This window comes from Vipera ursinii (genome assembly GCF_947247035.1).
Source record: "Vipera ursinii genome assembly, chromosome: 3".
In the NCBI taxonomy this organism is placed as follows: Eukaryota; Metazoa; Chordata; class Lepidosauria; order Squamata; family Viperidae; genus Vipera; species Vipera ursinii.
Genome location: NC_139516.1, coordinates 4559996 through 4575946, shown reverse-complemented (window position 1 = coordinate 4575946; position 15951 = coordinate 4559996). Strand labels below are relative to the sequence as shown.

The following is a 15951-nucleotide window of genomic DNA, read 5'->3' as shown; positions in this document are numbered from 1 at the left end:
GGGTAATCTTCGACTTACAAAAATTTATTTAGTGATCATTGAAAGCTACAACAAAATGTGACCGATGACCGTGATTCACACTTATGACCGTTGCAGCATCCCCAGGGTCCCGTGATTAAAAATTTAGATGCTCGGCAACCGACTCGTATTTATGACGAGTTGCAGTCTGCCGCGGGGTCATGTGATCCTCTGTTGCAATCTTCTGATAAGCAAAATCCATGGGGAAGCCAGAGTCATTTCACAACCGTGTTACTTACTTAACAACTGCAGTGATTCACTTAACAACGGTGACAAGGAAGGTCGCCAAAGGGAGCAGAACTCACTTAAAACCTTTTCACTGAGCAACAGAAACTTTGGATTCGACTGCAGTCTTAAGTCGAGGACTACCTGTATATCCACCACCAAAGACACAGGCTTGGTGCATTAGAGGCGCCAATCCTAGACCGGCCTTCTCAACCGGAAGCTTCTCTAGGCAGGCTGGGCCTTCAACTCCCAGAATCCCCTCTGGTGACAGGGGGAATTCTGGGGATCTCCTATCCCCACATCAGGAAAAGAATAAACCACCTCAAAATAAACCTTTTATCTACCACACAGCAGCAAATAGTTTTTGCAAGCAAAGCTGACATTTTCTCGTCTTCCACGGCCCAGAAAGGGCAGGGAATCCTCTTCCCACTAGGCGGCACTGCCTTTGATCACTCTTCGGCTTCCTTTCTCCAGAGCAAAGGAAAATTTTTTTATTATTATTTTGTTTCCCCCCCCCCGTCACTTCACACCAGGCGGATCAGAGGGACTTTATGGCAGCGCCCTTCGCGCTTGTAATCTAAGAAGATTGAACCTGCATAATTGGCCTCTTGACTGATGGCTTATTTTTAGCCGGTAGGTTCCTGATGTGTGTGTAGCACATTCGCCTTGAGCAATGGAGAGAGAGCAATAGCACAAAAGGCACAACGCAACCAGCCAGCCCCAGGGGAATTGGGACGGACTTGCAGGTACAACCGTCCAAAATCTGAGACATTTGCACCCACATCTTTGCCTTGGCTACAAAGTTGTGGACTTCAACTCCCAGCATTCCTCTTTCCGTTGGCAACAAAGTTGTGGACTTCAACTCCCAGCATTCCTCTTTGCCTTGGCTACAAAGTTGTGGACTTCAACTCCCAGCATTCCTCTTTCCCTTGGCAACAAAGTTGTGGACTTCAACTCCCAGCATTCCTCTTTCCCTTGGCAACAAAGTTGTGGACTTCAACTCCCAGAATTCCTCTTTGCCTTGGTGACCATGGAGGATGCTACAATGGTCTTAGGTGTGACAAACGGTCATAAGTCACTTTTTTCAGTGTTGTTGTAACTTTGAACGGTCATTAAATGAACTGTTGTAAGTTGAGGACAGTCCGTATTCTCGATTTTTTTTTTTTGCTGGTCACCGTCCAGTATCATCTAGGATCAGACGACCTTATAATACTATGAAAAACATAATAATAATAATAATAATAATAATAATAATAATAATAATAATAATAATAAATTTATTGAATTTATATACTGCCCTTTCCCGAAGGACTCAGGGCGGTTTACAGGGTATAATTTTTAAAACATTAATACAAAATTAAGACCAATTTAAAAAAGATTAAACTAAGTCCCTGCAACATGTAAAACCCCAGTTAAAACCCAATTAAAATTAATAACAACAACAACAACGAGTTGGAAGGGATGTTGGAGGTCTAGACCAAAAACAACAACAACAACAATAATAATAGAGTTGAAAGGGACGTTGGAGGTCATCTAGTCCAACCCCAGTGCTCAGGCAGGAAACCCTATCCCATTTCAGACAAATGGCTGTCCAGTCTCTTCTTAAAAACCTCCAGTGTTGGAGCATTCACAACTTCTTGAGGCAAGTCGTTCCACTGGTTAATTCTTCTCACTGTCAGGAAGTTTCTCCTTAGTTCCAGGTTGCTTCTCTCCTTGATGAGTTTCCATCCGTTGCTTCTTGTCCTGCCTTCAGGTGCTTTGGAGACCAGCTTGACTCCCTCTTCTTTGGGGCAGCCCCTGAGAGATTGGAAGACTGCTCTCATGTCCCCCCTGGTCCTTCTCTTCATTAAATAAACAGCCACTCTGCACCACTTCAACCAGATGCCATCTCTCCCTCGTTAAAGCAGCCTCAGGAATTCTGCAGCAGAAAATTCTGCATCCTTGCAAGTTCAATCACCTTCTGCCGGCTTCGAAGTTTACTTCACCTGCCTCCTGGCTGCATTAATCTCAGGCCCCAGCGATAGCCGGGGCAAAGTTCAAAATGCAAGGCTGTCATATTTCGTACCTGTTCAAGATACGGGTCCATCCGATCTGCCGTCCACAGCAACGGCTGGGGAGATATTTCCACTCACGGCTCAAGCACCTTAGCAGAGCAAAGCCCACACAATCCTTATACGGGCAGTCCTCACCTTACAGCCAAATTTTCCCGTTGCTAAGCCAGAGGGTTGCTCACTCAGCTTTGCCCCATTTTAACCACCTTCTGTTCTGTACCAGCCTGCTACCGGCCCTGCAGAAAAGGCAGGGACAACCCCTTTTTCAAGAAGGCAAGAGGCTGGAATTACGCCTGCCAAATTTATTGCAACAAAAACAAACGGAACAAGACAAACCAAGAAACAGGAGCTTTAAGAAACATGAACTATCCGAGCGGTTGCCTTCAGCAAACCAGCCCTCCCCACACATTCCCCTTATATAGAGTTCAGGGCGTGGCTTCTCTCTGCCTCCTTCCGAGGAGCCCCATTGCCTTCCGCTGTTTACTCCTAATTGACTGCCTCCTGCGTCGGGCATCCTTGAACAGGGCCAGCTGTGGGTCATCTTCATCCACGCTGTCAGGCTCACACAGCTGGGTCTCCGTGGTGACCAGGTGGGAGGGGCCTGGCTGAGGGCTCTCATCAGCAAGATCTTCAACCCCCTCAGCAAGGTCTTCAACACCCCCCTCCTCCTCCTCTGAGTCATCCGACCCAACTGCCGAACCCACAGGCTGACCCTGAATCACAACACCTTCCTTGCCATGGGTGCAAAGCAAATCGATGCAGCTGTTTAAGGCAGCAACACGGTTGTTAAATGAATCCGGCTTCCCCCACTGACTTTGCTGGTCAGAAGGTTGCCAAAGGGGACTGCGTGACCCCGGGACGCTGCAACCGTCATAAGTACGGGCCAGTGGCCAAGCATCTGAGTTTTGATCACGTGATCACAGTGGGGATGCTGCCACGGTCTTAAGTGTCGGTCGTCGGTCCCTTTTTTCAGTGTTGTTGTAACTTTGAATGGTCACTAAACGAATGCATGTAAGTCGAGGTCTACCTGCATTCAAAGACAAACAGTGGGAGGAAATAGGAGGCATTCAACCCCCCACTCAAGCAGGAGAACCTACACCTTCTCAGACAGGTGAATGTCCAGCCTCTTCTTAAAAACCTCCCATGATGGAGTGCCCAAGAATAATGGAATAGAATATAGAATAGAAAATAATAATGGAATAGAATAGAATAGAATAGAATAGAATAGAATAGAATAGAATAGAATAGAATAGAATAGAATAGAATAGAATAGAATAAAGAGATTGTAGAATGGAATGGAATGGAATGGAACAGAACAGAACAGAACAGAATAGAACAGAATAGGAAGGGACCCTGGAGGTCATCTATCCAACCCCCTGCTCAAGCAGGAGACCATCTACCATTTCAGACAAGTGGCTGTCCAGTCTCTTCTTATAAACCTCCCGTGTTGGAGCACCCACAACTTCTGGGGCAAGATTAGTTGTTCCTTGTGCAAGGAAGCTATGCTTTCCTACAGCAAGTGAAGGCTAGCTGGGGAATTCTGGCATTTGAAATCCACACCTCTTAAAGCAGTCAAAGGTGAGAAGTACAGCTTTAAAGAAAAACCTCTTGCATTCATTAAGGCTTCCAACCAGCACAGACAACCGCTGTGTTATTTTCTCTCCAAGTGCATGAGGGGAAGGGAAGGGAAGGGAAGGGAAGGGAAGGGAAGGGAAGGGAAGGGAAGGAAAGGAAAGGAAAGGAAAGGAAAGGAAAGGAAAGGAAAGGAAAGGAAAGGAAAGGAAAGGAAAGGAAAGGAAAGGAAAGGAAAGAAGGAAAGGAAAGGAAAGGAAAGGAAAGGAAAGGAAAGGAAAGGAAAGGAAAGGAAAGGAAAGGAAAGGAAAGGAAAGGAAAGGAAAGGAAAGGAAGAAAAATAGGAGGAAATGAAAGAGAAAAGGAAGAGATTGAGACTGAGATTGTTTAAATTTATATGCCGCCCTTCTCCCCAAGGACTCAGGGCGGCTCACAACAATAAAAAATTAAAAAACATAAAGTACAAAATTTAAAAAAGAATTAAACAATGGATGTAATAAATAAATGACAATTTAACCCAATAAAAGCCAAATTTAAAACCATAGTCAGTCCAGGCCCACTTGTTGGAAGGAAAGAAGGAAGGAAGGAAGGAAGGAAGGAAGGAAGGAAGGAAGGAAGGAAGGAAGGAAGGAAGGAAGGAGACTGCCACCACGAGTGGTGGTCCCACTATCATACCTCTGCTGGGGCACTGGGATGTAGGCCGAGTGGTGCAAAGGGGTCTCATCCAGGAGTCGCAGAGCCCTGACTTCTTCCACCGGCTGTTTTAGCACTACAGGATTCGAGGTCAGCCTCGGGTGGCCATTTGCAGGCTCCGGCTCTGCTGGAAACGGTTTGCCATTACAATGATTGCAACCCTGCAAGAAAAGAGTTGAAGACGTCTGGGGTAACTGTTCAAGTCCAAGAGCATTTATAATTTGTTGCTTGCACGGATGGAGCCCCCCCCTTCCCCCCAATCTCAGCTCCATGACTAGGGGGGTGGGTTACAACAATTCATGACTCCCCAAAGAACAAAGCATAGTTTTAAAACCTATAAAACCATATTAACGTAATAACAAAAAAAAATCACAGCCGGCTTCTAACCAACAATCTGCACGCAGCACAAAATACGGCTCACAAAAGCCAACCCCCCTCCAAGACAAGACTCAATGAACAGCCACCCACCCACCCCTGGTGACCACAAACCACCCTTGGTAGGCGGGCTAGCCAAAGTCTTCAAGCTCTTTTGAAAGTGAATGCCAACCTTCTCATAGTCCTAGTGGACAAGCCCTTAAATAGGAGCCAGCCGTGTGCTGCAGCTGCCAAAAACGCCAACGCAGTGCTGGGCTGCGTTAACGGAGGGAGAGAATCAAGATCAGGTGAAGTATTAATACCGCTTTACAAGGCCTTGGTAAGGCCACACTTGGAATGCTGCATCCAGTTTGGGTCCGCACGATGTAAAAAAAGATGTTGAGACTCTGGAAAGAGGGCAGAGAAGAGCAACAAAGATGATCAGGGGGCTGGACGCTAAAACATACAAAGAACGGTTGCTGGAATTGGTTATGTCTAATTTAATAAAGAGAAGGACTAGAGGTGACATGATAGCAGTCTTCCAATATCTCAGGGGCTGCCCCAAAGAAGAGGGAGTCAAGCTATTCTCCAAAGGCCCTGAAGGCAGGACAAGAAGCAACGGATGGAAATTAATCAAGGAGAGAAGCAGCTTAAAACTAAGGAGAAACTTCCTGACAGAACAATTAAATCAGTGGAACTGCTTGCCTCCAGAAGTTGCTACAACACTGGAAGTTTTTAAGAAGAGACTGGCCAGCCATTTTTCTGAAATGGAATAGGGTTTCCTGCCTGAGCAGGGGGTTGGACTAGATGACCTCCAAGGTCCCTTCCAACTTTATATTATTACTATTATTATTATTACTATTATTATTACTATTACTATATTATTATTATTATTAATTATATTTAAACATGAACCTCAGTCAACTGAACATTCAAATTATTATTATTGTTGTTGTTGTTATAATGAAGAGAAAGACAAGGGGTGACATGATAGGAGTGTTCCACTATCTAACAGCCGTTGTGGTGCAGTGGTTAGAATGCAATATTGCAGGCTAATTCTGTTGAGTGCCAGCAGTTCGGCAGTTTGAGTCCCACCAGCTCAAGGTTGACCTGGCTTTCCATCGTTCTGAGGTCCGTAAAATGAGGACCCAGATTGTTGGGGGCAAGAGGCTGACTCTGTAAACGGCTTAGAGAGGGCTGCAAAGCACCGTGAAGCGGTATATAAGTCTAAGGGCCATTGCTATGGGGCTGCCACAAAGAAGGCGGGGTCACAACCTATTCTCCGAAGCACCTGAAGGCAGGGCAAGAAGCAACGGATGGAAACTCATCAAGGAGAGAAGCAACCTGGAACTAAGGAGAAATTTCCTAAGAATTAACCAGTGGAACCACCTGCCTCCAGAAGTTGTGAATGCTCCAACGCTGGAAGTTTTTAAGAAGAGTTTGGACAACCCTTTGTCTGAAATGGAATAGGGTTTCCTACCTGAGCAGGGGGTTAGACTAGAGGACCTCTGAGTCCCTTCCCACTCTTGTTATTCTCTTGTTCTATTCTCTTCTTTCTGCAAGGATGATGTTCCACAGGGAGGGAGTCTCCACAGAGAAGCCCCTTCTTCTTGGACCTCCTTAAGAAAGCACCAAGAGTTACCCCCCAACTTTAGCTGTGAAAATCATGGGGATTGCACAACGCTGACCTGCGTGTATGGGAGGGAAGAACCGCCTTCGCCCCCTAATCCAATAGAATACTTTTGTTTCCTAAGCTCCCTTATTTCCACTCACCCACCCACCCGGGAGAATTTATGGGGCTTGTAGTCCTGCAAATCTAGCCAACCCTGAACCTCTTCCCAAAGGCCGCAGAGTCCCTGCCTTTATCTTAGATAAACACAGCAGGGGTAGACTGAAGCAGTACGCACGCTCGCCACCATGCCAATTGAAATTCAGACTCCGGAAGGCTAGCGATAAGCGTGTTGGAACACGGAGCGTAATTCCTCAACCCCGGCATGGGAATCTGCTCCCCCTACACACACACACACACACACACACACACACACACACACACACCAGGCTGTGAAACAACACGCAGCCTGCAACAAGGTAGGGCTGGACAAACTCCCACTGAAGGTGGCTGCACCATGTGGGAATCTCGAGATCTTTTGCATGGCCTGTCCGGGCACGCCGCTGTGTAAAAAGCTGGAGTTGTCACTTTTTTCCTAGTCTGCCTTACAACTGTGCAGGAAAGATTGCCAGGGGTTTTTGCACGGCCCTGAATAAGCCAGGCCAGGACAAAAATTAAATCCCATTGACACCGAATCTTAAACTGAAATTAAGAATGCATCAATGAACACCGATATAATTTGCAAATATATATAGCTTGCTCTGGAGTGGAGCTCGCTTTTCTTGCCAATGATACAAAAGGGGGTTGCCGTCATGGGTTTACGACCCCTCGCTTTGAAATTTCCCATTGGATTCTTAATCAAGGACCAACTAAATATAAACCTGGTTAGACTTTCTAAAACAGGCTTAGGGTCACTCCCAGGAATAACTGTAAACTCCCAGTTTGGTGGAAAGGTGACGATGCTAGCCTAGGAACTAGGAGACTGTGAATTCTAGTTCTGCCTCAGGCATGAAAGCTGGCTGGGTGACTTTGGGCCAATCACCAGGAGACTGTGAGTTCTAGTTCTGTCTTAGGCATGAAAGCTGGCTGGGTGACTTTGGGCCAATCACCAGGAGACTGTGAGTTCTAGTTCTGTCTTAGGCATGAAAGCTGACTGGGTGACTTTGGGCCAATCATCAGGAGACGGTGAGTTCTAGTCCTGCCTTAGGCATGAAAGCTGGCTGAGTGACTTTGGGCCAATCACCAGGAGGCTGTGAGTTCTCATCCCGCCGTAAGCATGAAAGCTGGCTGGGTGACTTTGGGCCAATCACCAGGAGACTGAGAGTACTAGTCCCGCTTTAGATTGGGTGACTTTGGGCCAATCACCAGGGGACAGTGAGTTCTACTCCCGCCTTAGGCATGAAAGCCAGCTGGGTGATTTTGGCTGAATCAATCTCTCTCAGCCTTAACCCACCTCACAGGGTTGTTGTGGGGAAAAAGAGGAGCAGGAAGGAGCATTGTGCATGTTTGCCACCTTGAGTAATTTATAAAGTAATAGTAGTAATAGTAATAATAAGTTGGAAGGGACCTTGGAGGTCATCTAGTCCAACCCCCTGCTCAGGCAGGAAACCTTATAAAGGTGTGATTAAAAATGTAATAAATGAAAATAATAAAATAAATAACACCAACACGGAGTGGCTTTGGCCATAACAGGGGAGGCATTATGAAGGTCTTCCTCCAATACTGTTATTTGACTTCTCAAAGATTCTGTACTCTAGGTCTCTCCTCCAATTACTAACCAAGTCTGGCCCTGCTTAGCTTCCCAAGATTGACCATGTGCTGCCACCTAGCAGAGCTAATGTAATTAGCACCCACCAATTAAATGGTTTTATTGTCTTTCAGTTGCAGTTTTTAGGGTTAATTTTGGAGGATCCCTGGGGACACCCACATGGTCAGAAGGGGGCCCTGCAACCCTGGAATAGACTTTGCCATTCAGCCTTTCACAGCTAATATAGCTACAAATATCCATCGCCCAGAGCTGCTCCAAACATATATGGGCGGCATATAAATTTAATACATAATTGCAAAGAAATGAACTCATGCCAACTTGGAGAAATAAGGAGGATCAAGGGAAAAAGAGACAAGCACAATATAGGATAGCGTTTCGTGTCTATTTTAAGTCTGGGTTCGGAATGCTATTAAAACGCATAGGAATTAATCAAGTTAATCTCTGAATAAATGAGGCAAACAACATAAGGCAACATCAACATTCACACAAAGGGCATAATCCATATAGGGGGATAATCCAGTATAAAACGGCTTTCTTTTTAATCCAATTCATTTCACGTTGAGCCAGTTTGGTGTAACGGTTAAGGCACCAGGCTAGAAACGGGAAAACAGGAGTTCGAGTCCCGCCTTAGACAGTAAAGCCAACATGGTGACTTTGGGCCAATCACCAGGAGACAGTGAGTTCTAGTCCCGCCTTAGGCATGAAAGCCGGCTGGGTGACTTTGGGCCAATCACCAGGAGACAGTGAGTTCTAGTCCCGCCTTAGGCATGAAAGCCGGCTGGGTGACTTTGGGCCAATCACCAGGAGACAGTGAGTTCTAATCCCGCCTTAGGCATGAAAGCTGGCTGGGTTACTTTGGGCCAATCACCAGGAGACGGTGAGTTCTAGTCCCGCCTTAGACAGTAAAGCCAACATGGTGACTTTGGGCCAATCACCAGGAGACAGTGAGTTCTAGTCCTGCCTTAGGCATGAAAGCCAGCTGGGTGACTTTGGGCCAATCACCAGGAGACGGTGAGTTCTAGTGCCATCTTAGGCATAAATGGCTGGCTGTGTGACTTTGGACCAATCACCAGGAGACGGTGAATTCTAGTCCCGCCTTAGGCATGAAAGCCAGCTGGGTGACTCGGCCAATCACCAGGAGACGGTGAGTTCTAGTCCCGCCTTAGGCAAACCAGGAGACAGCGAGCTGTCTGGGTGACTCTGGGCCACTTCCTCCCTCTCCGCCCAGCCCACCTCTCAGGGTTGTTGTGAGGATACTAGGAAGAGGAGAAAGGTGTGCCGGATAGGTTTGCCAAGTTGTCTTTGGAGGGAAGATATCGTACAAACCCGGGAAAAAAGGATAATTCAGGAATTAAGTTAAACTTGTTCTGCAAAGTCAGCCCGAGTTGACCCTTTGCAGAAAAAAAGAGAGAGAAAGAAACAGCTCCAGGTAAGGCTGGATTTCGTCTGCGGTCACCTGCAGGGGGTGTAGCTCACCCGCTCCCTCCCCAAACAAACCCCTCTCTGTCTTGGATTCAAGTCATGACTCTTTCCGCCATCCACTTCTGAACTCTGGGACGACAATGGCGGTCACCATTTCTGGATGGCAGAAACCTCAACAGGCACATAGCCTCTGCCTTCAGAGCAGCAGAAATCCCACAGGTGTAGCTTCCTCTTTTGCAGCTACCGTTAGCCAGGAGGGTCACAGCCACAACCTTCCCCTCCCTTGCGAAACCATCATCCTGAACCCTTTGGTGAGAGAACCAGGCAGGCTTTCACAGGGACACACACACACACACACACACACACTTGCTTTCAATTGCTGTCCTTCCATCATTTTGGCAGTGGATATGGAAAAGCTGTCAATCAAACCTGAATGGTTTGATTCTCCATTTGTTTGAGCCTTTCTTTGGTTTTACCGAGATTTTTATTATTATTATTTTTTTTCAAATCAGAAGGCCGAGTCTAAAATCGCCTTCCTCCATTTGCCTCTCAACAGCCCCACATTTATTTGTATTTATTGCTTTTCCGGGCCGCCCATCTCTCCCGGGAGAACTTGCCGACCCCTCGCACCAACTACGAAAGCCGGCCGCGCAAGCAAGTTGCTAGTCCTCGTGACCCTCGCCCTATGCAAGCAAATCAGGATTTCCCCCGAGCGGCTAGGACGAGAGAAGCCATCGGCCACCCCACCCCATTAGCCGGGGGGAACCAACTTGCAAGAAGTGGGGTACCCCCCCCCGAACCGGGTGGGGCAAAAACTTTCCGGACACCCAGCCGGAGCGATTGCACCCCACCCCCCGCTTTGCACAGTAGGGAGAGGTGCTCCTTTGGGGGGGTCCACCCCCAGCAAAGCCCGCCCCCCCTGCCCGCGCTTGGGTGCCACCCGGTCGTGAGAACGGAGCAGACCCGGGTCCTGCCCCGCCCCACCCCATCCCGAGATCGCGTCGGGCGGGTCTCTTCGGCCCCAGGGCAGTAGGGTCGGTCGGATCGTCCGCCGGCTTCCGATCGCCTTCTTCCGCGCTCGGTCCCGCGTCCCCGACGCCCCGCCCGGAGCACGTGAGAACGCCCGAAACCCTCCCGAGCTGCGAGAGGGCGAGGCGGCAGAGCCTTCCAGCCCCGGGACCCACCTTCGGGGCCGGCCGGCTCGGCTTCCTGGCGGCCGCGGCGAGTGATTGATGGCCGAGCAGCGCAGCAAGCCGGGCGGCGCCGGGCGGAGCGAGAGGCGGCCCCGGCGGCGGCTGGCCAAGTCCCGGCCCCTTCGCAGTCCCCTCCCTTCGGTCAAACTTTTCCTCGCAGCCGCCGCCGCCGCCGTCGTAGCTGCAGCCGGGGAGGGCGCCATCTTTTCGCCCTAGGGCCGGTCGGCGCCCGCCCCGCCGAGGCTCGGAAAGCCGGACGGGGTTCCGGGACGGCGCCCTGCATCGCCAAGCGAGCGGCCCGCGGGCGCAGGGGAAATCCCGAGCCGTCCCGGGAACGGGGACAGGGGGTAGAAGGTCCAGCAAGGGGCCCGTTGGGCTCACTCGCTCCGGCTCCTGCACCGGAGCCGACGGACGCATCCCCGGGACAGCGCCAGGGAATCCCCGGGCCCGAGATCCCGGACGGACAAGGGGAAGCCGTCCGGCCGAGCCGCTGCAGCCCGTCCGTGCTGCCTGCAAGGAGGCCGGGGTGCAGCCCCCGTTTCTCCCCCCACCTCGGCTTTGCATAAGGCAGGGGTCTTCAAACTTGGCCCTTTGACGACTTGTGGACTTCAACTCCCAGAATTCCTCAGCCAGCTGAGGAATTCTGGGAGTTGAAGTCCACAAGTCATCAAAGGGCCAAGTTTGAAGACCCCTGGCATAAGGGAATGTGGGAACGGCGGGGAGGGGGAGAAGGAAAGCCCCTGCAATATGCACGACGGCCAGCCCCTCCGCCTCCCCTCCTCCCGCCCCCGCAAAGCGGGAGAGGAGACCGTCCCCGTCCCTGCCGACGCCCCCCACCCCCTCGCTCCGGCGCTCCCCGGCCCGACGCCCCCTCCCACGTGCCCTCCCGCCCGCTCCCTCGGGGGGCCAAAAAAAAAAAAAAGGAGCCGGCAGGTCGCAAGTCGGCGAGGCCGCCGCCTGTCAGCGTCGTAGGCCCGGACGGGGACACACCCACCCGCTGCTTCTCCCTCCGGCCCTTCGACAGCCAAGGCCGGACGGGGCGGGAGTTGCGCGCTCTTTACCTTTTGCAAAAGCTGGACTTTGCTTCGGGTGCAGCCGCCGCCGCCAAGCCCGACGGGTCTCCGGCCGGCGCCGTCCTCGCAGCTCCGGCGGCGGGCTCTCCTCCGGAGCGACGCCGGATCTTCCACCAGCACCGTGTAAACGGCGTTGCCCGGCGCAGCAGCCGCCGCAGCCACTGCAGCTGCCGGCGGCTGGGCGGGCGAGGCGGAGGCGAGCGGCTTGCAAGCGGAGGCGGCCACCCCGCAGCACAAGCCGGCGGCGGCGCTCGGGGGGCTGCTGTCAGGGCAGCAGGGGTCCGCTGACGTCAAGCCCGGCGGCGGGGAGCAAATCCGGCCGCCCGGGGAGGCGGCGCGTTTGAAAAGCCGCGGCTTGGGTTCCATGCTGCGGGGCCGGCCGGCTGAGCGGCGGGGCGCCGAGCCCCCTGGCCCGGAAAGGGGGCAGATCCGTGCAGGGTGAAGCCCCGCACGCCGCCGCCCGCCGCCGCGAGTTTCCCTCCAGCGAGCGGCGCACCCCCGCCGGGCCACGCCCCCTCGGCTGCCCCGCCCCCTCGGCGCTTCAGCGAGCGAGCCAGCGGCGGTGGCGGCGGCGGCTGTCGGCTTGCTACCAAAAAAAAAAAAAAAAGGGTGAAGAAAAATAATTATAAAAAAAAAAAATCCTCTCCGCTCCTCCTTCGCCGCACGCCCATTGGCCGGCGCGCTTGTGTCAACGTTCCAAAATGGAACGTCGCCCGGAGCCGGCTCGCGCGCCCATTGGCTAGGCGACGTTGGCCAATGGCAAGCGAGGGAAGAGAGGAGGCGAAGAGGGAGCGAGGCGCCGCGGTGACTTCCAGTTGCCGCCGCCGCTGCAGCCGCCGTCGCGGTGGTTTGTTTGCTTTGCCGGTCCGCGAGCTTTAAGCGGGTCGCCGTCCCGCTCCGGCTCGGCAGCAAAAAGGCTTCCGAAGCCGGTGAGGAAAGCTGACTTCGGCCTTCTTCGCCCGGTCTGTGCAGCCTCTCTGCCTCCAGCGGCCATGTCGGTGGGGCGGCCGCCGGGCGGAGGCTGCGAAGCACGGGGGAGGCGAGGCAGGATTCCAAGCGCGCTGAATGATCGGAAGGCGGGGCTGCTGGTTGGAAGGAACCCCAAACGGGCTGAGGGTGTTGGAAAGGCCCGACGCCGAGGACTCCAGTGCGACTTGTGCAATATTTTTTTTCCCGTGCCCGTTTTTCGTGAGCCCCGTGCAGACGATCGCAAATAAATCCGACCTGCCTCCTTCCGAGGTTTTAAGTTATTTTATTATTCCCCCCCCCCCCCAGAGGCCCTGCAGGTAGAAATCGAGTTCTTCAGGCTGGGCTTGATGAGTTCCTCTTTCTACGTGCAGGGCCGGGAAAAGTTCTTTCCCCCCCCCCCGATCGTTTTTCCTAAGGAGAACCTTGGTTCTCCCACGCTTTTTAAAAAAGTGTGAAGAAGTCGATAAGTGCAGCGTGAAGCTGTTAAAATTGTCCTGGCAACTTCAGGCGAAGGTTTTCTCTCTTTGATTTGTGTGTTTCTCCAGCTTGACGAGCTGAAGTTGGGGTGGACTTCAACTCCCAGAACACACTGCTCTGTGAAGATGGTGGAGCTGCTTCTGTGTTTTTCAACTTGGTGCAAACAAGAGTTCTCCCAGTTAGCATTCGTAAGTCGAGGACTTAGTCCAACCTTCTGCCCTGCAGGAAAGCCAATTGGCTGTCTAACCCAGGGATCTTCAAACTTGGCCCTTTTATGACTTGTGGACTTCAAATCCCAGAATTCCTCAGCCAGGCACGCTGGCTGAGGAATTCTGGGAGTTGAAGTCCACAAGTCATAAAAAGGCCAAGTTTGAAGACCCCTGGTCTAACCCTTTTTTCAAAACCTCCAGAGATAAAAAACCATCCCGGGCTCAATGCAAAGTTGGGATGTTTCCCTATAAAGCAGGCATGTCAAACTGCCGGCCCGCGGGCTGGATACGTCACGCCAAAACTGCGCCCACCCCATTGCCGGCAATGGGGGGAAAGTTGCGATAGGTCGCGACACATCGCGTGAGGTTGCGAGTTTGACGTGCCTGCTATAAAGCCTTCTATGGTTTTATCAAACAAGGACATCAGCCTGGCAAACAAATATAAGTTAGTCCAGAGCTTTTTTTCTCATTGAACGCTCAGAACGGAGTTCCGGCACCTTTTTTGGATGGAACCTTGTAGGGGTAGGCAAGGCGGGTTGTATAACGTGTGAGCAGTGCTTTTTTTTCTAAAAGAAAAAGGTGCCGGAACTCACACATGTCATACAACCCGCCTTGCCTAGCCTACAAGGTTCCATCCAAAAACGGTGCCGGAACTCCGTTCTGGGCGTTCTATGACAAAAAAAGCCCTGCGTGTGAGTTCTGGCACCTTTTTCTTTTACAAAAAAAGCACCGAGTTAGTCCACTCTACTGCTTCCCTGTAGCTATCTGGTTGTGAAAGTAGGGCCTTAAAAACCCAAGATGGGAACAAAATTGACTCGTTTGAGCTGTGCTGGAGAAGGCTCCTGTGTTCTCCTTAGACAACAAGGCTGGGTGTGGGGGGGGGGACCAACAAGCAAGTGCTGGAGCACAAAACACTAAACAGGTTTTTGGAAGGCAAAATCACAAAACTGCATTTCATTCATGTGGGGGAATTCGTTGGAGAAAGCAATTATGTTGGGAAGAATTAGCGCTTAAAGGAAACCAGGTTGTCAACACGGCGGCTGGACACCGTTAAGGAGACATCAGCTGGAGCATAAAACAACTCAAAGAAGTATGGGTAGTCCTTGACCTACGACAATTGAGCCCCAAAAATAAGTTGTTAAGTGAGTTTTGCCTCATTTTACGACCTTTCTTACCTTAGTCATTAAGTGGATCATTGCCGCTGTTAGTAACAGAATTGTTAAGTGAAACCGGTTTCCTCATTGACTTTTGTCAGAAGGTCGCAAAAGGAGATCACGTGACACAACCCCCCCCCCCCCCGGGATGCTGCAACCGTCATAAATATGAACCTGTTGCCAAACAGTAAGGTTCTACATTTAGGCAAGAAAAACCAAATGCACAGGTACAGTATAGGTGGTACCTTGCTCAATAGTAGTAACTGTGAGAGGGATCTCGGAGTCCTAGTGGACAATCACTTCAATATGAGCCAGCAGTGTGCTGCAGCTGCCAAAAAAGCCAACAGTGCTAGGCTGCATTAACAGAGGGATAGAATCAGGATCGCGTGAAGTACTAATACCACTTTACAATGCCTTGGTAAGGCCACACTTGGAATACTGCATCCAGTTTTGGTCACCATGATGTAAAAAAGATGTCGAGACTTTAGAAAGAGTACAGAGAAGAGCAACAAAGATGATTGGGGGACTGGAGGATAAAACATATAGGGAACGGTTGCTGGAATTGGGTATGTGTAGTTTAACGAAGCCATTTGATTTTCCTGAAAAGGAACCAGGATTTAGGTAATAAAATCTAGAAAACGTATTGTGTATGGCAGGTGAGTTGGGCAGTCATATAAATTTTCCTAATAAATACTATTTTTCTCTGTGAATTTTTTATTGAAACTGTTAAAAGAGAAGATTGAAAACCAACACAGACTTATGTAACGTAAGAAAAAGGAAGAAAAATGTGCCAAAAAATAAAAAAAGTTATGAAAGACCCACTCACACACCTGGTTCCAAAGTGCCAATAGCTAGGCATTTGTGACCAGTTGCAATGTCCTGCAGTCATCTGATTGTAATTTGCATTTGCCGATTTCCAAATTGTGGCAGAAAATGTTCATTGGGGAAAGCTGGATTGGCTTAAACAACCATGTTGATTTACTTAACAGCCACCATCATCATTATTGTAAAATGGGGCCTGACTCAACTTACGATCACGATAACAAAAAAAATCATTTTTGATGTGTGCCATTGTGCCCACAGTAGAAAATGACAATAAACATTATCAGATTATCATTATCACTTACACTGGAAATTCCAGCTCCAATTGTCCCAATTGCAGCC

General features: G+C 50.3%; 1 protein-coding gene across 4 annotated transcripts in view; it reads right to left on the bottom strand.

Annotated features, from left to right (window-relative positions):
* SLC2A4RG (SLC2A4 regulator) overlaps window positions 1–13205 on the bottom strand; it is a 56964-nt gene extending 43759 nt beyond the window's left edge. For all 4 annotated transcript variants that reach the window (XM_083360848.1, XM_083360850.1, XM_083360851.1 and 1 more), the window contains exons 1-2: window positions 11967–13205; window positions 4542–4720 (exon numbers count right to left, since the gene is read on the bottom strand). In XM_083360848.1, the coding sequence (XP_083216974.1) occupies window positions 4542–4720; window positions 11967–12344 (557 nt within the window). In that variant the 5' untranslated portion in view covers window positions 12345–13205. The remainder of the gene's footprint in view (window positions 1–4541; window positions 4721–11966) is intronic.
* Window positions 13206–15951: the final 2746 nt, after the last annotated feature.